Source organism: Phacochoerus africanus, chromosome 8 (assembly GCF_016906955.1).
Source record: "Phacochoerus africanus isolate WHEZ1 chromosome 8, ROS_Pafr_v1, whole genome shotgun sequence".
Taxonomy (NCBI): Eukaryota; Metazoa; Chordata; class Mammalia; order Artiodactyla; family Suidae; genus Phacochoerus; species Phacochoerus africanus.
Genome location: NC_062551.1, coordinates 142,137,070 through 142,161,725, shown reverse-complemented (window position 1 = coordinate 142,161,725; position 24,656 = coordinate 142,137,070). Strand labels below are relative to the sequence as shown.

Genomic DNA, 24,656 nt, shown 5'->3' with positions numbered 1-24,656 from the left:
TCTCCTTGGCAAAGCAGGTTACACGGGATTACGATGAAGAGGAACAGGGGTATGACAGTGAGAAAGAAAAAAAGGAGGAAAGGAAACCAACAGAACCAGGTTCCCCTAAAACAAAAGAATGTTCTGTGGAAAAGGGAACTGGTGATTCACTAAGAGAGTCCAAAGTGAATGGGGATGATCATCATGAAGAAGACATGGATATGAGTGACTGAATGTTGCCTCTGTGGGAATCCCACTGTATACGTGCATCAGTGTCATTCCTCTGTGTGATTTCTTAATGCTGTGTTTGTTCATCTCAAACCTAGATGTATACAGCTCTGAGTTATAAATGGTTATAAAGCTCCTGATGTTGATATTATTACATCCAAAAGCTTTTAGAAGGTGATACATGGGTAACCAATTTATGACAGGGTGAAATCGATCAAGTAACCAAGCAGTTTTACTATCCTGGTGCTGCTTCATGACAAAAATGAAAAGCTGCATGCATCTACAGCAGGCATGGATTGTTTATGTTGTATGATCTCCTTTATTAAGTAAGTTCACTTATAGTATTTCTAGAATTTGATTCATTGCCGTAATAGAGCCATGTAGGGAATGCACTGATTGCATGTTAATTGTGGCAGGAATACCCTAAATGTCATTAAAATCCTCCAACATGATGGATCTACTTATGGTCTTGTTTGTTGACATGACAAATTAACATTCTTATAGTTACATCTGGAAATGAGCATTTGAAATAGATAATCTTTTAAGCCTTGTGGCTAAATTTTTGTGGTTTTTGTTTAACTTCAAAAGGTTATATATGCACTAACCTTTTTTGATGGCTATAATTAGGCTTTAATTACAGAAACAAGATTTCAAGTGAAACTGTCTTTGGCAGTTAAGTAAATAGCATATTTTGAAGTAGAGTTGTATACTTTTTCATAAGGTATTTAGGATTTTTTTTTCCTAAAATAATTTATTCCACATTTACATCAGTGAAAACTATCTGCCTATCCTGAAGTCCATCTGTAAAAGCAAGTCATTTCTCGTCCTCATTTTCAGTTTTCACTTTTATTAATTTGTTTTAATCTCATTGTTGGAAAAAGGGGATAGTGCATTTTAAATTGACCTTCATATGCTTTAAAAAAAAAAAAAAAAAGACAAATCTACTTGATAATGTACTTTTTATTTGATCTCAAGTTGTATACAACCAATAAATTTTGTGTTACTGTTACCGCAGTAGTAATCTTATGCACACAGTGATTCCATGTTAAATGCAAAGTAGTTAGGCAACTGTTTTCTTATAGGAGTTTCCAGGCTTCACTTTTGTGCAGTAAAAACAAAAGTAGGCTACAGTCTGTGCCATGTTGATGTACAGTTTCTGAAATTGTTTTACAAGACTTTGATAATAAAACCCTTAAACTTATGTTTATGTTCCTATAAAACTGTATTTGTATTTATTTACACTGTTGAATGTATGACACTTACCTCATTCATTTTACAAATCAAGTTCTTTCCCCTTTCAGTCTACATATTTTACTTTAGTAAGATGAAATCCATCACTGTAGTGATTAGTTGTCATCAGAATTGTTAAAATTAGTTTAATTTCTATCTAAAACAGTCTTTTTCTAAGTGTAATTTTATTTCTTATATTTTGTGTGTAGGGTTGAGAAAAGCAATGAACTTTAGGATGAACAGATGATCCCACCTATATCTAGTAAAATTATATTTTTGGTGAATATAAACATACTTTTCTGGAATAGTGTAGAAACTCAATGGTATGTATCTACTGTACAATACTAAATAGTATATTTATTCACTTATGAGTAGTGTTTGAGTGGTTAGGATTAAGGGGGAAATGAGACTTGGAATTGTAGCTTTTATCCAAGTTGGTTTTTTTTTTTTTTAACTTTTAAAATTGAAATGCCGTATAGACAAGCAGCATTCTTTTTACAGTTTGTAGTAACTTTTTAAAGATTTTATGAAAAGGAATTTTGTCTATAGTAAGAAGTTCTAGTATCCGTCCTAATAATCATTGCATTTTTAAACACACTTTAAACTTAAAAAATATCAAAAAAATTTAAAGGTTGAACCGTATGACATTGTCATTTTTTGTAAATTAAGAACAAATTATTGGCAGTTTCACTTGGTTAAGCCTAATACTACTAAAATTCTACTCCCTCACTTCTGATCTCTGAATACAAATAAGTTAACTTTAAAGGGATTAATGAAATTTTTGGCTTTACAATAGTGACATTGACTTAACATGCTACACTGAAGGGAGTCCATATTTAGGTTATTTTTCAGTGAACATTTATGCACAAAGGTAGCGTGGCACTGGGACATGAGCCTTTAATACAGATAAACCAGTCGAAATCAAGTGAACACTGCCTCCACACCAAGTTTTGTTCTGTATTTGGTAGTGAAAATGATTAAAAAAATAAAAGTGGTTTTGTTAGAAAAATGTTTGTGCTATTTTTTTGCTTAAATTCTTAAAAGAGTGAATGAGGTAGTGGCTATATAAAGGAGTCCGACAGTCATGAATTTCAGCTTCATTTGCATCTGGAGAGACCTGTTTCAACTTACCCTCATTTTCCTATCTGTAAAATGGGAATGTTAGCTACTTTGCAAAGTAGTTGGTAGGAAAATATCTGTAGTCCTGTGTGCCTGGGTCAGTAAATGGTACCTGTTACTTAATAATGGAGCTTTTCAAAACTATATAGTTTGAGGTAATAATGTTTTAGCAAAAGCACTAAGATATATTTCATGCGGGTAAGGCTTTGGAGAAGTCTGTATTTGCCATTTCATTTTTGTGAAGATAGGATTTGGATAATAAGCTTCTTGGTAGTGATTACATGTGGAAGGTAGAAAAATGTTATTTACTTAAGGAAAACAAGAAAAACTGGGTAACAGTGAAAACTAATTTTACATTAACGTTGGAATTGCATCCTAAAACTGAGGTTCTAGTGTTGGTTATCGTATAGCCTGCATAACTTTTTCAGAACAGTACCACTTCAGTTGGGCACTAGCTGTTTGAAAATTGATAGGTCTCTTTTTTTAAATGTACCTTTTAAAGATTTTATTTTAGGGAGTTCCCGTCGTGGTGCAGTGGTTAACGAATCCGACTAGGAACCATGAGGTGGGTTTGATCCCTGGCCTCGATCAGTGGGTTAAGGATCCAGCGTTGCCGAGAACTGTGGTGTAGGTCACAGATGCAGCTCGGATCACGAGTTGCTATGGCTGTGGCATGGGCCAGCAGCAACAGCCCTGACTGGACCCCCTAGCCTGGAAACCTCCATATGCCGCAGGTGTGGCCCTAGAAAAGACCAAAAAAAACAAAAAAAAGATTTTATTATTTTAGTTCCTTTACAATGTTCTGTCAGTCTCTGCTGTACCGTGGAATGACCCAGTTAGACATACGTATACATTATTTTTCTCATTCTATTATGTTCTGTCACAAGTGATTGGATGTAGTTCCTATATAGCAGGATCTCATTGTTTATCTGGTAGACATCTAAACTGGAATTGAGATTTCTGTTCCTTTTGTCTCTAACTTAGCTAATCCATTTCACTCTTGTGCTGTCTAAAATATTTTTCTAATCAAGTACACATAGCTGTGTTTAAATATGGTTGTAATGGAAATGCTACTAGTACTTTCAACAGCATCCGGAATATGTATCTATTACTGAGGTATTACTTCTGTTTTTTAGCAGAAGCAGTTTTTTTTTTTTTTTTTTTTTTTCTCTTTGTGGCTGCACCTGGGATATGTGGAAGTTGCCAGGCCAGGCCAGGGATTGAAATGGAGCCTCAATAGTGACAATAACTGATCCTTAACCTGCTGAGCCACAAGAAATTTCCTTTTTATTTTCTTTTTACAACTGCAGCTGTGGCATATGCAAGTTCCCAGGCTAGAGGTCAAATTGGAGCTGCAGCTGAAGTCTACTCTGCAGCCACCAAAACACCAGGTCCAAGCTGCATTTGTGTCCTATGCCACAGCTTGTGACAACACCAGATCCCTAAATCACTCTGAGCAAGGCCAAGGATCAAACCCACATGCTTAGAGACTACATTGGGTCCTTAACCTAGTGAGCCATAAGAGAAACTCCCAAGAGCTCTTTTTTATTTTTGTCTTTAAGGCTGTACCCGCAGCATATTTAAATTCCCAGGCTAGGGGTCAAATCAAAGCTAATCTACACCACAGCTCATAGCAATGCCAGATCCTTAACCCACTGAGCAAGGCCAGGGATTGAAGCCGCAGTCTCATGGTTACTAGTAGGATTCGTTACTGCTGAGCCACAACGGGGACTCCAAGAGGTATTTTTTAAATGAGTAAATCAGGAGTTGATTTTTTGAAGTCTGTTTTAGTTTTATTTTTGTTGTATTTTCATTTTATAATGCCAAAGTATATGTAAAATTTAGACATTCTTTACCAAAATAGCACATGTGAACCATGCTAATTCTTTACCAGTGGAATATTCTTAAGAATATACTTACAGATTATAGTAGGCATGACTAATCATCTAAGATGATCCAGAGAAAGGATCTTATATAATCTTTTAAAATTTTTTTAATTAAAAAAATTTTTTAAGTTAAAATACAGTTGATTTAGTAATTTATTTGTTTATTGCTTTTTAGGGTCACCCCCATGGCATATGGAGGTTTCCAAGCCAGAGGTCCAATCAGAGCTACAGCTTGCAGCCTACACCACAGCCACATCAGATCTGAGCCTCATCTGCAACCTACACCACAGCTCACGACAACACTGGATCCTTAACCCACTGAGCGAGGCCAGGGATTGAACCTGCATCTTTATGGTTCCTAGTTGGATTAGTTTCTGCTACACCACGATGGGAACTCCTGATTTAGTAATTTTTTTTAAACAATGTCCTTTCAAAAATAATTGAGGAAGTAGAGTTTTTACGTTCTTTTTTAAAAGTCTCACTTTGAAAAGATTTTTTCCCTGGTGCATTGTCAATTACTCATGTCAATATGTGATTTTTTTTTTAAAGCTAAAGTATGATTTGTGCATAAGAAATTGAAGGTCTAGGGTCAAAATTTTATCAATACACTAAATGCAAAAACTGCCTTCTGATTCACTGTGAAAAAGTTAAATTTTACTTAATTAAATTTTACTTAAGTTTTGGACAGCAAGCATCAATTTGGTCTTATCAGTCAGCATTCATTCAAAGGAGCACAACAGTTTGCAAAGATTGGTTACAGAGATTTGACCTTAATTGTGGAAGCCAGTTTAATAGTCTCTTAGTTATTCTCCATGCTGTGCATCTGATGCTGGAGATTAAAGCCCCCCAGGCAGTCAAGAAATGAATAGTTGGAAGGGTAAGAGTAAGTTGGAACCACAAGCTGGATGAACCTACAAGGATGGGCTGAAACTCAGGTCAGGTCTTAAAGCAACTGCAGTAAGACATAACACATATAGACTACATAATTCCTCCTTCACTTCTAGCCTTCAAAACTACCCATACTCATTATTTAAAACTTACCAGCCATTCACTGTCAGCCATTTTCAATGACCAAGAAAATCTGATAGCTACAGGTGGGTCTTTTTTTTTTAATATCACACAGTTTCTACTTTAGGGTAATCAGTCATTTTCACCTGCAAAATATCAAATTCAGAAATGATTGCCAAGTACTTTTTTTTAAAAACCCTTAGGAAATTTGCTTTATTTTTTAGGTGTTGCAGTAAACAGATAATTAGAATTCTATGTACCTTAGGTGCCATTATGGCTACAAGCACTAAAATGAGCTATGACAATTTTAAAGGTTTATCATTAGGTAGTACTATAAGGATGGTCACATGATCTAAAAATGTATTGTTCAAGATGACATTTTTAAGTGGCAATTTAAGATACTACTGTCCAAATTTCTGACAAAATGCTTTGCAGTAATTTTTGCTAATTCATAATATACAAATGATGGCCTTTTACCAAGTTTCGTTTTACTGTCTTTACAAGTGATTTAATATCTCCTATCCACCTATCTCTGAGGTAAGTTTCAATGTCAGTTGTCTTTGAAAGTTTCCAAATATAGCAATTTTGGAGGGAATGCATTTTGTTAATTTTAGAAAACATGGTTGAGATGTCTTTTGCTGGAGTTATATCGTGTCCATACTAATCCGTAATTGTCTTGCTCAGTGTTAAAGGCTAGCACACTAGAAGTAGTTCACCTGGTTTTTTACAACTTTTTCTCAACCATGTTTGTGGTTTACAAATAAAAGTATAACAAATGTCTGCTGTGAACTTAGTTCTAGGGAGAAGCCTTGATTACACACTCATTATTCACCACCCTCCCCCAAGATCTGGATGATGAGCTATGCATGTACACCACCATGAAAACACATTGTTAATTAGTGTGAGTGGGGCTCAAAACCAGTTCCAAGCAGGAGAAACTGAGAGCTTCTGTCAGCTATCAGTGTCCCTGAAATGTGTCTGTGTCCAGACCACTGTATGTAACTATACTCAAAATAATCAGCAGCTGCTTTACGCCTCCCTTTTGTGAAGTTTGATCATTCTGTGTACATGAATGTCTGCAAACAGGTAAATTGTCTCTAGGAATAATTTTTTTAAGGATAAGTATCCTACATACTGAAACCTACATATTTCTGGTGGCAGAAATAGTAAGCATTTCTAAATGGCCATAAAGGGTAACCTTTTTTTTTTTGCTTTTGTCGGCCACACCCATGGCATATGGAGGTTCCCAGGTTAGGGGTCTAATCGGAGCTGGAGCTGCCAGCCCACACCATAGCCACAGCAATGCCAGATTCAGAGCTGCATCTGCGACATACACCATAGCTCACAGCAATGCCAGATCCTTAACCCACTGAGCGAAGCCAGGGATGGAACCGCAACCTCATGGTTCTCATGAAATGAGATTCATTTCCGCTGCGCCATGATGGGAACTCCGAGGATAACCATTTTATCATCCCCCAAGTTTAAGCAACTTTTTCAATCAATTCTCTGTGGAAAGCATAAAGAATTTTACACACCTACATTACGAAAATCTAGATTTTCAGGTAAGAGTATCAAAATATATATTGTTTTTATCTACTTACTTACTTGAAAGAGCATATAGTTTCATTCCTTAGTTGGAGTAAAAGGCACATTTTGAAAAGTCTAATATTGTGAAAAGTTTATTTGCATTAAATAACTCCTTATTTTCACCATCATAAGAGATACTGACATTTGCTTGTCCTCTGTGATCAGATAAAAGACATTTTGGAATGGATAATCTCTACTATTCTTGAGGAAAGTTAAAAACAAATTCCAAATAACTGCAAAAGTTTTCAGTAGTCTTCCTACCTCCAGTGTAACCCAGCAAAATTGATAAATCCCAAGCTTCAATTTACCATTTTTCCCCCACTGAAAATCTGCAATATATTCCTGAAAGTATACCATGTTCCCACAAAGTCAGGGAGCCTAAAAGCAACAGTGCTATTGCCTTTCAGTGTCTCAAACCTCATATAATCAGACAGGATAATAGAATCTCTAGGTCACTTGATCAACAAACATTCCCAAAATAATAGGGATCAATTTCTATTCAATAAACCTTTACCCACTCTTTCCACAAAATTCAATAGACCTACATAAGGTAGTAATTGGTCTTTGAATTTTTAACTATGATTATTTTCTTCATTATAAAAAGTATTTACTAAAATCTCAACATATGCAATGTAGTATATGTATCATCATGGAAGATGCAGCTTTAAAGATGTTTATTATAAAATTTTCCTTATGGTTGATGCTTTGGAATTTTAAATAAATCATCTCTTCAATAAAGGTCTCTAAACTCATTCAAATTATTTAAAATCCTGGAAAAAGTTTAAAATACTGGTCACTCTAAAAAACTTGACAGATGCATTCTGAGACATTTATCAGGATACATTTAAAAAAACATTTCTTTAGCTAAGCTCTAATACAACATAACATTTTATGACTGTTAAACATTATTCTCCCTAATTTATTTTCATTCTTGGACCTTCAAACCATCTTGGAATAAGTATGAAAAGTTTTAAGTGCAAAAATGAGTAATGCATGATGTTAACACTTTGGAGATAATTAAAATCAATAAATATTTTCTTGTGACTTAAAAAAACAGTAAGAATTGTGAATCTTGTGTATATGTTTCTGGAATTTAACTTTTAACAAATATAGTCTGTTAGCATATAAAATGTTTTTACCTTATTTTGAAAGCATTAAATATGTAGGGATGTCCAAAATATGTGATAATATGTGATTTTTTTAATTGCATCCATTTTCCATTAAAAACAAATGAAAAATCAGAATGATGTGCACTTAATGTGAAGCAAGTCTAAAAATTTGGAATTTTTTTTAAAGTGCTCAGATTTAGAAGAATATCTTTTGCTAACCATACCTTATTAGGAACACAAAAAGGACTTTTAAACTCAAGTATAGAAAAACAAAAAAATTAGAGGTTCTGTGAAAGGAAGATCAGTACCAAACATTTTCCATTGAAGAAAGAATTCAAGTAAAAACAAATAGCACCACAATGAATTGCACTAAGGTGCTAAAGGAGGTACCTTATTCCCTGCAGAGTGAATGCTCCTTCTGAAATGTATTGCAACATATAAATGCAACTGTTTAATGGTTACCATTTGGTTCATTCATCTACAGAAAACTGCATTCCTTCTAGTTCATTATGTTGAACAAACATTCAAATTACTGAACTATACATAATGTTACATACTTTACATTTTGTGAAAACAAAACTTGAAGGAATATTTATAAAGGTCACCTTGAATATAAGATGACAAGTTTAAAAGGGCTTCTTATCTCTTAAGACATTTAATTTATGTTAATGGTCCAGGAGTGTTTTAGATATAGATAAGATATATTTATATGCATATATATTTCAACAAGAAGTGTAAAAATTTTTAAAAACAAATCACAGCACTCATAGCTGTTTTTACATAAGAAGGACTTGGGGTCATTAAGGTGTCAAACTATTACACTTATAATATGTATATTTCTAAAAAGACTGAAAATGGCACATCAGGAAACCTGCTGAAATTCTTATTTGAGGCCCATTTCATTATTATCACTGATGTGTTGATTCAACATGATTCCCTTTTCTTCAATGAAAGCATTTGTCCCTTCTATCTGGATTCACTTCTGGGGTCTCTGCATTCTCTTATTTTCCTTGGTTTTAGATGACATCATTTTCCGTGTCAGTTAAAGATCAGGAAAACGGCTTGGGTCTTCCTTGTAGTCATCAGGTATTGTAAAGATGGAGCCATCAAATTCATCATATCGAAACTCCTGAAAAGTCACAGTGGCTGTGATCGTAGGAAACACGGGTATATCTAGAAAGGACAATCAATGATAACACTGTAAAATGAAATGGTAACCTCTTTATAGACTGTAACATACTATTAGAGATATCCATACTCCTTAAAATGTAAAAAAGCATTATTCAAGGATCAGACAAATCCTAATAATTGTCTAATATCGAGTGTGTGTTTGCGGGAAGAGTCTGGCTACTGGTGAGGAGAGAAAGACACCAAGGCATTAAGAATTACATCAGAAACTCAACGTCCCATTGCTCCCCAATCTTAGAATTATAATGGCAGGTTCCACTAGGTTTTTTTTTTTCCTTTTTCTTGGGGGCAAAGGGATGGCTACATTTGTACTTAGTGCCTTCTGATATCTTCAAATTACAGTGCATATATTCTGAATCTGAGCTGAATTTTTCATTCTAACAAATGAAATACATCCTCTTGTTTTAAGACACTAAAAATTCATTACTTAAATACATGGGATAAAAAATATTATCATCAGAGTTGCAGTAATATACCACCAGAGCCTAATATTCTTCTAAAGAAAATATATTTTTAGCTGAAATTATGAGTGAAACGACACTGAAAGTGGCCAAATACTTTAATCACTCTGCTTAGTTTTGTTCCTAATATGATTTACTGGAAAAAACACAAATTATAAAACTTAAGTTCTGAGTCCGACAAATGATTTAATTTATGGGCCCCAGGGATTTCATCAACAAAAAAAAAACTCTAAAGCTTCCTTAAAACTGAAATGATTCTATGAATGTGAAATTGAGTATTTAGCATTTAAGATTCAAAAAAATTAAATCAACATAAGGATTACAGTGTTTCCAGTTATTTCTGGAAAAAAAAAAAAAAGATCATTCATTTGTGCCTATTAAGTGACGATGCTGTTTTAATTCAGAGACCGATAAACTATGGCCCATTGCCTGGCCTGTTTTCGTAAGGCCTGTGAGCTGAGACAAGATTTCACATTTTTTAATGGTTTTTAAAAAACACAAAAGAATAATGTTTCATGCAGACAAAATTACATGACATTCAAACTTCATTGTCCATAGTAAGGTTTTATGGGAACATATTGTTTATTGTCTATGGCTGTTTTCATTCTCCAACAAGAGTTGAACAGTTGTGACAGAAACCATATGGCCTGCGAAGTCTAAGATATTTATTATCTTTCAGAAAAAGTTTGATGACCCTTGTTTTAGGCATTGGATATGCAGTAGTAAACAGGAGAAAACAAATCATTTATGGAGATTATATCCTGGTTGGGAGATACAATCAACAAACGAATAAAAAGTAATTATGACTAAGTATCTAGACAAAAATAAAGCAAGCAGGGAGATAGGGAATTTCAACACTGAGGATAAGAGAGTTCTTAATTAGGGTTCAAAGGAAAACCTCAATAAAGTGACAATTCAGCAAAGACTGGGGATAAAAACTATACAGCACCCTAGGGAAAGAAAATTCCAAGTAGAGGGAATAAGTACAAAAGCCCTAAAATGAAAATGTCTGGTTTACTCTGTGAAGAGCTGGGAGATGAGTGTGGCTGCAGCCAAATGGGTAAGGGAATAACTGGCAGAAGATGAGGTCAGAGGAGAAACAGGCAGCCAAATCAAGGAAAAGGGGGTTTAGGGGGTTTAAGTCAAGGAAAAGTCTTTGGCTTTTACTCTGGATGAGACGGAAATTAGTGGATGGTTGTGAGCATAGTGGTAACATGTTTTGGCTTAAGTTAAGGCAGATGTAATGAGTATATAATGTAGGGTGACAAAAGTAGAAGGAGAGATGTGCTCTAGAAGGAGCAAACAGAGAGGCAAGAAGAAAATCAAGAGAACTATATTAAAGAAGTGGGAGGAGGAGTTCCCGTCGTGGCTCAGTGGTTAACGAATCTGACTAGGAACCATGAGGTTGAGGGTTCGATCCCTGGCCTTGTCAGTGGGTTAAGGCTCTGGCGTTGCCGTGAGCTGTGGTGTAGGTTGCAGACACGGCTCGGATGCCACATTGCTGTGACCCTGGCGTAGGCTGGTAGCTACAGCTCTGACTCGACCCCTAGCCTGGGAACCTCCATGTGCCACGGAAGCAGCCCAAGAAATGGCAAAAAGCAAGCAAACAAAAAAACAGAGTGGCTGTTCCATTTTACATAATCACCAGTAACTGTGAGTGATTCAGTTGCTCCACATCTGCACAAAAATTTGGAGTTGTCACAATTTTTTATTTTAGCCATTCTGTTAGGCGTATATAGTGACATCTCATTGTGGTTTTAATCTGCATTTCCCTAATGGTTAATGATACTGAACCCTGTTCTTTTTTTCTTTTTTGGCCATGCCTGAGGCTTGCAGAAGTTCCCAGGCCAGAGAGCAAACCCAAGCCACAGCTGTAACCAGAGCCCCAGCAGTGACAACACCAGAACCTTAACGCACTGTGCCACCAGCGAATTCCAGAACTTTGTTCCTGTGCTTATTTTCCACTACATATCCTTATTGGGTGAAATGTCTCTTTTAGGTCTTCTGCTCTTTTCTAATTGACTTGTTTATTTTGTTACTGATGAGTTTTAAGAGTTCTTGTGTTTTTTTACTCTTAACTGGGTCTTTCACGGAGCAAAGAGTTTTTACCTTTAAAGAAGTCCAATTTATTGATTTTTTTTTTCTTTTGTGGGTCATGCCTGTGGTGTTAAGTCTAAGAACTCTTTGTTTAAAACAATGCAAAAATTTATATGGAACAACAAAAGACCCAGAATCGCCAAAGAAATCCTGAGAAACAAAAACCAAGCAGGAGGCATAACTCTCCCAGACTTCAAGAAATATTACAAACCACAGTCATCAAAACAGTGTGGTACTGGTATCAAAATAGACAGACCAATAGAACAGAATAGAGAACCCGGAAATAAACCCTGACACCTATGGTCAATTCATCTTTGACAAGGGAGGCAAGAACATCAAATGGGAAAAAGAAAGTCTATTCAGCAAGCATTGCTGGGAAACCTGGACAGCTGCATGCAAAGCAGTGAAACTAGAACACACCCTCACACCATGCACAAAAATACACTCCAAATGGCTGAAAGACTTAAATATACGACAGGACACCATCAAACTCCTAGAAGAAAACATAGGCAAAACACTCTCTGACATCAACATCAGGAATATTTTCTCAGGTCAGTCTTCCAAAGCAATCGAAATTAGAGCAAAAATAAACCCATGGGACCTCATCAAACTGAAAAGCTTTGGCACAGCAAAGGAAACCCAAAAGAAAACAGAAAGACAACTTACAGAATGGGAGAAAATAGATTCAAATGATGCAACCGACAAGGGCTTAATCTCTAGAATATATAAACAACTTATACAACCCAACAGCCAAAAAGCCAATCAATCAATGGAAAAATGGGCAAAAGACCTGAATAGACATTTCTCCAAGGAAGATATACAGATGGCCAGCAAACACATGAAAAAATGCTCAACATCGCTGATTATAAGAGAAATGCAAATCAAAACTACCATGACATACCACCTCACACCAGTCAGAATGGCCATCATTAATAAGTCCACAAACAACAAGTGCTGGAGGGGTTGAGGAGAAAAGGGAACCCTCCTGCACTGTTGGTGGGAATGTCAACTGGTACAGCCACTATGGAGAACAGTTTGGAAATACCTTAGAAATCTATACATAGAACTTCCATATGACCCCGCAATACCACTCTTGGGCATCTATCCAGACAAAACTCTCCTTAAAAGAGACACGTGCACCCGCATCTTCATTGCAGCACTATTCACAATAGCCAGGACATGGAAACAACCCAAATGTCCATCGACAGATGATTGGATTAGGAAGATGTGGTATATATACACAATGGAATACTACTCAGCCATTAAAAAAGAATGACGTAATGCCATTTGCAGCAACATGGATGGAACTAGAGACTCTCATACTGAGTGAAATGAGCCAGAAGGACAAACACCATATGATATCACTTACAACTGGAATCTAATATACAGCACAAATGAACATCTCCACAGAAAAGAAAATCATAGACTTGGAAAATAGACTTGTGGCTGCCTGATGGGAGAGGGAGGGAGTGGGAGGGATCGGAAGCTTGGGATTATCAGACACAACTTAGAATAGATTTACAAGGAGATCCTGCTGAGTAGCATTGAGAACTATGTCTAGAAACTCATGCTGCAACAGAACAAAGAGTAGGGGGGAAAAAAATGTATACCTGTAAGGATAACTTGATCCCCTTGCTGTACAGTGGGAAAATAAAATAAAATATATATATATAAAAAGAACTCTTTGTTTAAACATAGATCCCAAAGAATTTCTTCTATGTTTATTTCCTAAGCTTTAACTGTTTTATTTTACATTTAAGTCCATGACTCATTTCCAGTTATTTTTTGTATCAAGTGTAGGATTTACGTGGAGGTTCATTATTTTGCTTTTGCATGTCCAATCGTCCAGCATCATTTATTGAAAAGGCTATCCATTCCTCCAATAAACTGCTTTTCTACCTTTATCAAAATTCAGTTGAGAAGTTCCCGCTGTGGCTTAGTGGGTGTTGCCACAGCTGTGGCACAACGAAGCTATAACTCAGATTCAGTCCCTGGCCTGGGAACTTCCATATGCCACTGGTGCAGCCATAAACAAATATATGTATCAGTTGAGCATATTTATGAGAACCTGTTTCTGGATTTTTGTTCTCTTATGTTGATTTATATATTTTTATCTTGGCCAATACCATACAGTCTTAATTTACTATAGCTATAATGAAATTGAACAGACTGATTATTCACACTTTATTCTTTTTCAAAATTGTTTTGGCTACTATGGTAATGAGTTGAATTCTTTCCTCTCCAAAAATGACCTATTCCCAGAACCTAAGAATGTGACTATTTTTTGAGAGAAGGTCTTTGCAGACGTAATCAAGTTAAAAATCATTACAGTAGTCCCTAACTCAATGGCTAGTGTCCTTACAAAAAGGGGAAACTTGGACACACACACACACACACACAGGAAAAGAATACCAAGTGAAGATGAAGACAAAGCCTGAGGTGATATTTCTACAAGCCAAGAAAATTCATCACAAGTTAGGAGAGAGGCATGAAACAGATTTTCTCTCATACTCTGCAAAAGGAACCAATCTGCTGATACCTTAACTGCAGATTTCTAATCTCCACAACTATGCAGCAAAACATGTCTATTGTTTAGGCCATTCACAGTTTCTGGTGTCTGTTATGCAGCCGTAGAAAACTAGTATAGATATTCTAGTTTCTTTGCCTTCCCTGTAAATTTTAAAATAATCTTATCTATATCTACAAAAAATATAGATAGATAGGATTGTGATAAAAATTATGTTAAACCCATATATCTCTCAGAGGAGAATTAACACCTTTCCTATGTTGAGTCTTCCAATCCAAGAGCATGGTACATCTCTACATTTGTTTAGATCTTCTTTGATTTCTTTCATCAGTGTTGTGTAATTTTCTGCATACAAGTATTATAAATGTTTTATTAAATTTATATTTAAGTATTTCCTTTTTTGCAATAGTAAAAAAATATTTAACTTTGGTGTCTGTGTGTTCAATGCTAATACACAGAAATACTACTAATTTTTGTATGTTTAATTTATACCCTACCATCTTGCAAAACATATCATTTCTAGTTTGTTTTAAGAATCTTTGGAATTTCGACTCATAGTATCATGTCATTTCCAAATAGGGAAGATTTTATTTCTTCCTTTCTGTTCTGAATGCCTTTTTTCCCCTTTCATTCTTTATTACAATTTTTTTTTTGTCTTTTTGCCTTTTCTAGGGCTGCTCCCACGGCATATGGAGGTTCCCAGGCTAGGGGTCAAATCGGAGCTGTAGCCGCAGGCCTACACCAGAGCCACAGCAACTCGGGATCCAAGCCGCATCTGCAACCTACACCATAGCTCACGGCAACACCAGAGCCTTAACCCACTGACAAGGCCAGGGATCGAACCCGCAACCTCATGGTTCCTAGTCAGATTCGTTAACCACTGCGCCACGACGGGAACTCCCCTTATTACACTTATTCTTTTGATTTCTGCAGGGTCTGTTGTGTTTTCCTGTTTGATTTTTTTTTTTATCAGTTTTGCTACAAATTTGTCGATTTTTATCAATCTTTTCAAAGGACCAGCCCTCTGCTACAATGACTTTATTTTTTCTGTTTTCTCTTTCATTTATTTCTATTTCATTCCTTTCTTCTGCTTGCCGTGGGTGTATATGCTCTTTTTTTTTTTTTTTTGGTTTTTGTTTTTTGGCTTTTCAGGGTCACACCTGAGACATATGGAGGTTCCCAGGCTAGGGGTCTAATTGGAGCTGTAGCCACCGGCCTACACCACAGCCACAGCAATGCCAGATCCGAGCCACATCTGCGACCTACACCACAACTCACGGCAATGCTGGATCCTTAACCCATTGATCGAGGCCAGGGATCTAACCCACCACCTCATGGTTCCTAGTTGGGTTTGTTTCTTTTGTGCCACAATAGGAACTCTGTATATGCTCTTCTAAGTTCTTGAAGCAAGAGCTCAAATTATTGAGTTGAGACTTTCTCTTTTTTTAATGTTATAAATTTCGTGTTATAAATTTCCCAGTCAGCACTGCTTTAGCTATATTCCACAAACTTTGACTCTTGTAATTTCATTTTCATCCAGTTCTATATATTATTTTCCCTTGAGATTTCTCCATTGACCTGTATATTACTTAGAAGAGTGAATAACAGAATACCACAAAAATGGATATTCATTCACCTGTTATCTTTCTATTACATTAATTTCTACTTTGATTCTACTGTGACTGGTTTTCAACTCTTTTTTAATTATTGAGGTTTGTTCTATGGCCCAAAATATGGCCTATCTTGCTATATGTTCCATGAGTACTTTGAAAAAAAAAGTGTATTCTGATGTTGGGTAAACTATAAATGCCAATTAGGTACCTTGGTTTATAGTGTTCTAGAGCTATCTATAGTATCCTTACTGATTTTCTTTCTAGTTGTTTCTTGACTGTTGTGAAAAGGGTGCAGAAGACTCCAGTTATAAATGAAAATCTATTTTTCTTTTCATTCAGTTTTTGCTTCACCTATCTTGTAGCTCTGTTTTTTGGTGTTTATACATTTAAGATTGCTATTCTTCTTCATGGGTTGACTCCTATATCATTATATAATGTCCTCCCCCCCAATAATTTTCTTTGCTCTGAAATCTACTGTATCTAGTATTAATATGGCTAGTCCTCTAATCCTTTGATTAATGTTTACATGATATATCTTTTTCTATCTTTTCACTTTCAACGTGCCAATACCATATTTGAAGCGAGTTTCTTTTTTTTTTTTTTGTCTTTTTGCTATTTCTTTGAGCCACTCCCGTGGCATATGGAGACTCTCAGGCTAGGGGCCTAATCAGAGCTGTAGCCACCGGCCTACGCCAGAGCCACAGCAACTCGGGATCCAAGCCGCATCTGTAACCTACACCACAGCTCACGGCAACGCCGGATCATTAACCCACTGAGCAGGGGCAGGGATCGAACCCGCAACCTCATGGTTCCTAGTCGGATTCGTTAACCACTGCGCCACGACGGGAACTCCGAGAAGCGAGTTTCTTAAAGATAGCATATAGTTGGGTCATGTTTTTTTTTTTCAGCCATTTTTCTATATCTTCTAAATGGTCTACTTAGACTATTTACATTTAATGAAATTATTTATATACTAAGACCTAAGTCCACTGTTTCATTTTTTGTTTGTTGTCTCTCCTTTTCAGTTATTTTTCTTGTCTTCCTGTAGGTTACAAGACTACTTTTTAGAATTTCATCTTTTTTTTTTTTGCCTTTTGTCATTTTAGGGCTGCACCCGCGGCATATGGAAGTTCCCAGGCTAGGGTCAAATCGGAGCTGCAACCGCTGGCCTAAACCACTGCCACAGTAAGGCAGGATTCAAGCTGTGTCTGTAACCTACACCACAGCTCAAGGCAATGCCAGATTCTTAACCCACTGAGCAAGGCCAGGGATCAAACCCAGGCCAGGGATTGAACCTGCATCCTCATGGAAACTAGTGGGATTGTTACCTGCTGAGCCATAACAGGAACTCCCTATTTATAGTGTTTTTGAGTGTATCTCTTTGTACACCTTCTTTAGCAGTTGCTTTAGGTATATACCATATATAACTAACTTATCACAGATTCCTGGTGTCATTTTTTTTGTTTTGTTTTTTGTTTTTTTGTTTTTTTGTTTTGTTGTTTTGTCTTTTTGCCTTTTTTGTTGCTGTAGTTGTTGTTGTTGTTGCTGTTGCTATTTCTTGGGCCGCTCCCGCGGCATATGGAGGTTCCCAGGCTAGGGGTCTAATCGGAGCTGTCGCCGCCGGCCTACGCCAGAGCCACAGCAACGCAGGATCCAAGCCGCGTCTGCAACCTACACCACAGCTCATGGCAACGCCGGATCGTTAACCCACTGAGCAAGGGCAGGGACCAAACCCGCAACCCCATGGTTCCTAGTCGGATTCGTTAACCACTGCGCCACGACGGGAACTCCTGGTGTCATTTTAATAATTCAAGTGAAGTAGAAAAACTTTGCCTCTCTTTATCTCCCATCATCTTCCCCCATTTATAATATAATTTAAGGTAAACAGAAAAAATGAAGAGCTAAAAGTAAATTTTCAAGCAGCTTGAATATGAAAAGATTAAAGGCAAGTGTTGGATAGGGTGGACCTAAAAGGATTATTTTATTAGGTTAATTCAATTTTATTTTATTTTATTTTTTAAAGCTTTTATTTTATTTTATTTTTGTCTTTTGTTGTTGTTGCTATTTCTTGGGTCGCTCCCGTGGCATATGGAGGTTCCCAGGCTAGGGGTTGAATCGGAGCTGCAGCCACCGGCCTACGCCAGAGCCACAGCAACGCGGGATCCGAGCCACGTCTGCAACCTACACCACAGCTCACGGCAACGCCAGATCGTTAACCCACTGAGCAAGGGCAGGGACCGAACCTGCAACCTCATGGTTCCTAGTCGGATTCGTGAACCACTGCGCCACGACGGGAACTCCCCTAATTCAATTTTAAAAGGAGAAAGACCTGAACAAAGCCTAATAGCTAAGAGGAAAAAGGTGGTACAGAAGGAGTTGGAAGGTAAAGGACAAATATGGGGAGAATGATAGAGTAAATGTTTTAATGAAGTGAGGAGAAAAATAGATCCACAGTACAAATAGATTATTCAAGCTAAAAAAAGTGTCACCACTTTCACTGAGATAGGAAAATTAGAGGAAAAGATAAGGCTTGGGGCAAATACATGTGTATAAGGGGTGGGAGTAATGAGGGAGGTCTCCTTTCTGGTGGCCTTTCATTGTAACCAAGGAAACAAAAATCATCTGCCTAGACTGTGGGAGGAAGGAGTGGTTGGGATGGTGAGGTGGTGATGGGTGAAAGAGGCTTAAATTTAGCCTTTGAAAGCACAATGAGAGAAATAGCAAATCAGAGAAAAGATGATTCATAATCAGCATTTAAGCTGTGGCTGATTTTGAAAACAAGTAATTGTATTAACAATTTCTAAATTTTTCCCCTCAATTGTAACTTCTACCCTAAATATAGAAACAGAAATGATGGAAGATTAAACTGACCTAGGACTCGAGTTTTATAGGGTCACTTCAAAAGGAGGATGAAGAAACAAGACAGATTGGTAAGCAAACCCCCAATAAGTGTACAAGCAAAAAACTACAAATCCCTTGTTAAGCATATGCTCTACATCAAAAAATATGTGTAAAAAAAGTATTGTAGACTTTTTTTCCTTTCCATATACTCAAAGTATTTCTTCTGCATTGTTTTGTCAGGTTTGATTTGGATGTGGGACTTTAAAAATGTGATATTAGAGTTCTGTGATGGCCTAGTGGTTGGGGATTCAGCATTGTCACTGCTATGGTTCAGGTTCCATCCCTGGCCTAGGAACTTCTGAATGCTGTAGGTGCAGACAAAACAATAATAATAATTTTAAATTTTTTACTTATAAAGAATTCTTAAAGAAATTCTTAAAATGTGGATACTGTAGTAATTTCTTATATTTAATCTCTGCCCTTTATTCTAGTTTGTCACTGTGTCTCTTAAACACAGTACATAGAAGAGAGTCAATGCTTGAACTATTTTCTGTCTACACATAACTGCAGTGGGATTTTAAGCCTCTGTGGATATGCTCCTGTGAAGATCACTATTCAGAGCCCAAACACTCAGCTCTTGTTTGCTAACCATTTCTGCCTAGAATCTTATTACTAGTTTATTCAAGTAGACATTGGGTTCCCAGTGCTTTTTCATCTCAAAGATAATCTAGAATGACATATTGAGAACATGTTTTAAAATCCACTTTAATCCACAAAATGTTTTCCAACGTTTGGAAAGTTGAGAAGATTGGGTTTAATTTTTAGCAACAAAAGCATTTTGGCCTAATTATTCTGAGATGCAGTTTCAGTAATACTGAGTGTAACAAGCAAAAGATATATCTAAGGAATTACATATAAAGGTTATATTTACTATCTAATACCCCTGCACCTCACCCAGAATGTAAACACCAAAAGGACAGAGATTTTTGTTGTCCCTCATCCCTAAAAAAGAGTCTAGTAAACAGCAAGCACTGATTAAATATTTGGTGGCTGGATTGATGGATGGTATTGAAGGCCATCCTTAAATTAATGCTATATCTAAGCCTCAACTTTTTTCTTTTTCTTTTTTTTTTTTTTTTTGGTCATTTTCTTTTAGGGCTACACCCATGGCATATGGAGGTTCCCAGGCTAGGGGTCTAATTGGAGCTGTAGCTGCTGGCCTACGCCAGAGCCACAACAACGTGGGATCCAAGCCACATCAGCAACCTACACCACAGCTCGCTGCAACACCAGATCCTTAACCCACTGAGCAAGGCCAGGGATCAAAACCACGTTCTCATGGATACTAGTCAGGTTCGTTAACTGCTGAGCCATGACAGGAACTCCAAGCCTCAACTTCTAAAAGACCTTTAAAACGGTGTCTTGTTCCCAATTTTCTGATACAGTTAGAAAGATAAATATGTACAAAAATAAGAGTTTACTGTCTTGAAAGATTATTGTTTAAAATGAAATTAAGTTTAAACACTTAAGACTAAAAAATAAGTTAAAAAAAGATAAAATAAAAATTTTTTTAATTAAAAAAGACTGAAAAATAAAATGTAGTAAGTATGACTTTAAACCAGAATAATGACTGCTGATTCCAGAAACATCCCCATTATTTAGAAACTCAGAGTCTGCTGAAAATTTGGGCTAAAATCCAGTCTTCCTATTTCACATGAAAACATTATCAGAGAGCATCCTAAGTTCACCCACACCCTCTTGAATGAAATATTTGTATATTGCATATATTTGATTTAAACCAAGTAGAATTAGAATTTTCATAAGGTACTTTATATATTTGACAAAATATGAATATCAATGCATGCTATTATATAAAAAACTGTATAAAAATAAAAACCATGAAATCCATTTTCCTTCAACGCATATTTCTTATTAAATGTTAATAAACAGCTCCATATTTCTAATAGACACTGAACTTACATGTAAATTTTTCTCTTACCTAGTTTTACAGGAAAGCCTGGAGGAAGTTTCATCTGAACAAATTCTCTAAGCTTATTAAAGTGCTTGAAGGGAGCTATGACTTCCAAAACATTCAATAATCTGAAAAATGGAAGGAGAAAAATAATTTTTAAATTGATTTCATTGTCTCTTACGCTATTTTAAAATTACATGCTTCCCACTTACACAATATTATTGACTTTCAAATATTAACTATGAGGAAATGACACCTTCTACGGCCTGATTTTTTTTTATTATTCTTTTTACTGTGGCAAAGTTATAACTTCAAAAGTTTATTGTACAACAGTAATTTCCACAGTTGTTTGTTTTTTTTGTTTGTTTGTTTGTTTGTTTTTTGTCGTTTTGGGGCTGCTCCTGCAGCATATGGAGGTTCTCAGGCTAGGAGTCCAATCAGAGCTGTAGCTTCCAGCCTATGCGAGAGCCACAGCAATGTAGGATCCGAGCCATGTGTGCAACCTATGACCTATACCACAGCTCATGGCAATGCTGGATCCTTAACCCGCTGAGCAAGGCCAGGGATCAAACCCATGTCCTCATGGATGATAGTTGGGTTCATTAACTGCTGAGCCATAACAGGAACTGCCAATTGTTTGATGTTAGATCTATATTTCAGTAGATTCAAGCCTTACAATGATATTTTTCCTGAAGCCTACATATTCCTGAGTTCTTTAGTCTCACTGTTTAGATGCCTGAATTTCACTGGCAATTTTCTGAGTGTGAAAGGCACTTATGTGTTTAGTATTCCTCAGTTTCTTATAGATCTGATAAAAGAATGTTTGTTTTTTGCAAAATGAAGGGAAATCTGAGTGGCATAAAATTTCAGTTTCTGGGGTTCCCTTCGTGGCTCAGTAGTTAACAAATCTGACTAGGATCCATGAGGATCTGGGTTTGATCCCTGGCCTCACTCAGTGGGTGGGATATCCAGTGTTGCCATGAGCTGTGGTGTAGGTTGCAGAGGTGGCTTGGATCTGGAGTTGCTTTGGCTGGGGCGTAGGCAGGCAGCAACAGCTCCAATTTGACTCCTCGCCTGGGAATTTCCAGGAGCTGTGGGTGCGAACCTAAAAAAGAAAAAAAAAAAAATTCAGTTGATACTCTTTCCCTCAACTACAATTTCTCAAGATTTCCTAGCATTCAGTATTACACTAGTCATTATGCTATAATTTCTCCTTTCTTCTTTTGGTTGGATGAATCTCATTTTCAAGAATTAACTATTTTTCTTTCAAAAAGGACTCTTGTCTGCTATATTTACTGAATTCCTCTGTGTCCTTTTCAATTGCCTTGATATGTAAGGGACATTTTATCTAGATATATTATCAGATCACACCTTCTTTGCCTCAGAATGTCCTGGTGGATTTCCCATCGTGGCTCAGTGGAAACAAATCTGACTAGAATCAACGAGGACACAGGTTCGATCTCTGGCCTCGCTCAGTGGGTTAAGGATCCAGCATTGCCATGAGCTGCAGTGTAGATCACAGATGCAGCTGGGATCTGGCATTGCTGTGGGTGTGGTGTAGGCCAGCGGCTACAGCTCCAATTCAATCCCTAGCCTGGGAGCCTCCATATGCCACAGATGTGGCCCTAAAAATTAAAAAAAAAAAAAATTCTGGAAATATGCAAAGGTCATTATAACCCAGCCTGATTAACAAAGATATTGATCAAAATAACATCATTTAAAAAAAACCCGAAATGTCATGATGTGAAAAAAATGTAAGGCCAGGCTTACATTTTACCCCTTTTCTGCCTGAATGCCTTTAGAGTTCCCTATTAACAACTGAAACCCAATAATTTAATAAAAATAATCACTGTTATTTTCCCTATCAATTTTTTCTTTCATCAGATTCATTATAAGCTTGAGTTCCCATTGTGGCGCAGTGGTTAACAAATCCGACTAGGAACCATGAGGTTGAGGGTTCGATCCCTGGCCTTGCTCAGTGGTTTAAGGATCCAGCGCTGCCGTGAGCTGTGGTGTAGGTCGCAGACGCAGCTCGGATCCCGCATTGCTGTGCCTCTGGCATAGGCTGGCAGCTACCACTCCCATTAGACCCCTAGCCTGGGAACCTCCATATGCCGCGGGAGTGGCCCTAGAAAAGGCAAAAAGACAAAAAAAAAAAAAAGATTCACTATAAGCTATCAAAATTTAATTTTTGGCTACATCTATTCTGTTCATTGTTGTTTCTAATGTATTTGTTTCACATCACTGCTATTTAGTGCTTATTTCCTTAGCTTTACAATTTCCATTCCACTCTCTTGTATTAACATCTCAGAGTGATCTAGTTTACCAATTTCACGTTCTTTTTATGTTTTCTATAGTATTTACAAAGAATCTTCTTCTGTTCTTTGACTGAGTTCTTTGACTTTTACATTCTTTGTTCCTTATTTTACTTTTTTCAAAGGAATGGTTACAATTTCCACATTTTATAAATTCTAAGATACTCATTTTTTTAACATACTAACACCCTCTGAAATTGTGATAACTCCTAAAACTGACAGCATCTTATAATTTGCCAGTTTTTGTCTTCATTAGAATATATGTAAAATATAATATATAAATATAATATATACATATATATATATGTAAAGTCTGATGTATCTTGGAGTCATTTGGGACCAAGATATGATAAATTAGGCACATAGATTTGTATGTATGGCTAACTCCCTTCCCACATCTTCTGAGAACTGTTTATCTATTTCCCTCTATGATCAATAGCTTAAGGACTGTATACTGAATTCTGTCAACTCTTCTAAAGCTTGGCTCTTGGAGAGTATGTAATGTGAATAGAATCTGTAGAAAAATAAGGGTCCTGCTCTCTTCTATGAGAATTTTTCTTATTGTATTAGGCCAGACTGGACGTAGAAGGATCTAGGAAGGAAAGCCTAGAGCTTCAATTCATTTCCTACTTTAGTGAGAAGCATGAAGTTAACAGTTCAGAATCGGCTCTAACTAACCACCTCCCATTCCACCCATCCCTCCAAATTGATTTTTTTTTTTAACGAGCATCTTATGTATACATGTTTAAAAGGATATATTCAAGATGGTCACTGGAGTATTGTTTATAATGGTGACAAACTACAAATAATTAAATGTTTATCAGTTGGGGAGATGATAAAATAAGTAACAGTACATCAATGCTACAAAATACCAAGGAAAGAAGAAAAAGATAGATAATGTAATTATTGTAAGAACTCCAAGATACACCTTTAAAAGGAAAAAAAAAAAAAGGAACAGAACAAAATGTAGACTATTCCCCCTTTTTTTTTTTTAGGGCTACACCTGTGGCATATGGAGGTTCCCAGGATAGGGGTCAAATCGGAGCTGCAGCTGCCAGCCTACACCATAGCCATAGCCATGCCCCCCCAGATCGGAGCTATATCTGCAACCTATACCACAGCTCATGGTAACACCGGATCCTTAACCCACTGAGTGGGGCCAAGTATCGAACCCACATCCTCATGAATACTGGTCAGGTTTGTTACCACTGAGCCAAGACAGGAACGCCTCTCTCTGTGCAAAAACACAGAGAAAAATCTAGATAGAAATACACCAGTTATTTACCTGTTAACTGATTAGTGAGGTGAAATAAAACTGCCATTTTTATTCAATAAACTTCTGTTAGATTTTTTTCACAGTAAACATGTATTCATGTATTATTTTTATGATATTTTAAAAAACTTCAAAAATTTATCTGGAAAAATGATTAAAATGTTAATATTTTGTGAGTCAGAAAACTTCTAGAAAGAGCAATGGCTATTTGCTTTTACAGTTC

At 36.5% G+C, this 24,656-nt stretch overlaps 2 protein-coding genes across 13 annotated transcripts in view; one reads left to right on the top strand and one right to left on the bottom strand.

Annotated features, from left to right (window-relative positions):
• SRSF11 (serine and arginine rich splicing factor 11) overlaps positions 1 to 1,408 on the top strand; it is a 47,886-nt gene extending 46,478 nt beyond the window's left edge. For 6 of the 11 annotated variants that reach the window (XM_047788666.1, XM_047788660.1, XM_047788667.1 and 3 more), the window contains exon 13: positions 15 to 1,408. In XM_047788666.1, coding sequence (XP_047644622.1) covers positions 15 to 212 — 198 coding nt within the window. In that variant the 3' untranslated portion in view covers positions 213 to 1,408. The remainder of the gene's footprint in view (positions 1 to 14) is intronic. The other 5 variants (XM_047788665.1, XM_047788669.1, XM_047788670.1 and 2 more) reach the window with 1 other exon arrangement.
• A 5,705-nt stretch (positions 1,409 to 7,113) lies between these two features.
• Positions 7,114 to 24,656, bottom strand: part of ANKRD13C (ankyrin repeat domain 13C) — a 102,966-nt gene continuing 85,423 nt past the window's right edge. For both annotated transcript variants that reach the window (XM_047788657.1, XM_047788658.1), the window contains 2 exons: positions 20,873 to 20,973; positions 7,114 to 9,319 (listed from right to left, as the gene is read on the bottom strand). In XM_047788657.1, coding sequence (XP_047644613.1) covers positions 9,189 to 9,319; positions 20,873 to 20,973 — 232 coding nt within the window. In that variant the 3' untranslated portion in view covers positions 7,114 to 9,188. The remainder of the gene's footprint in view (positions 9,320 to 20,872; positions 20,974 to 24,656) is intronic.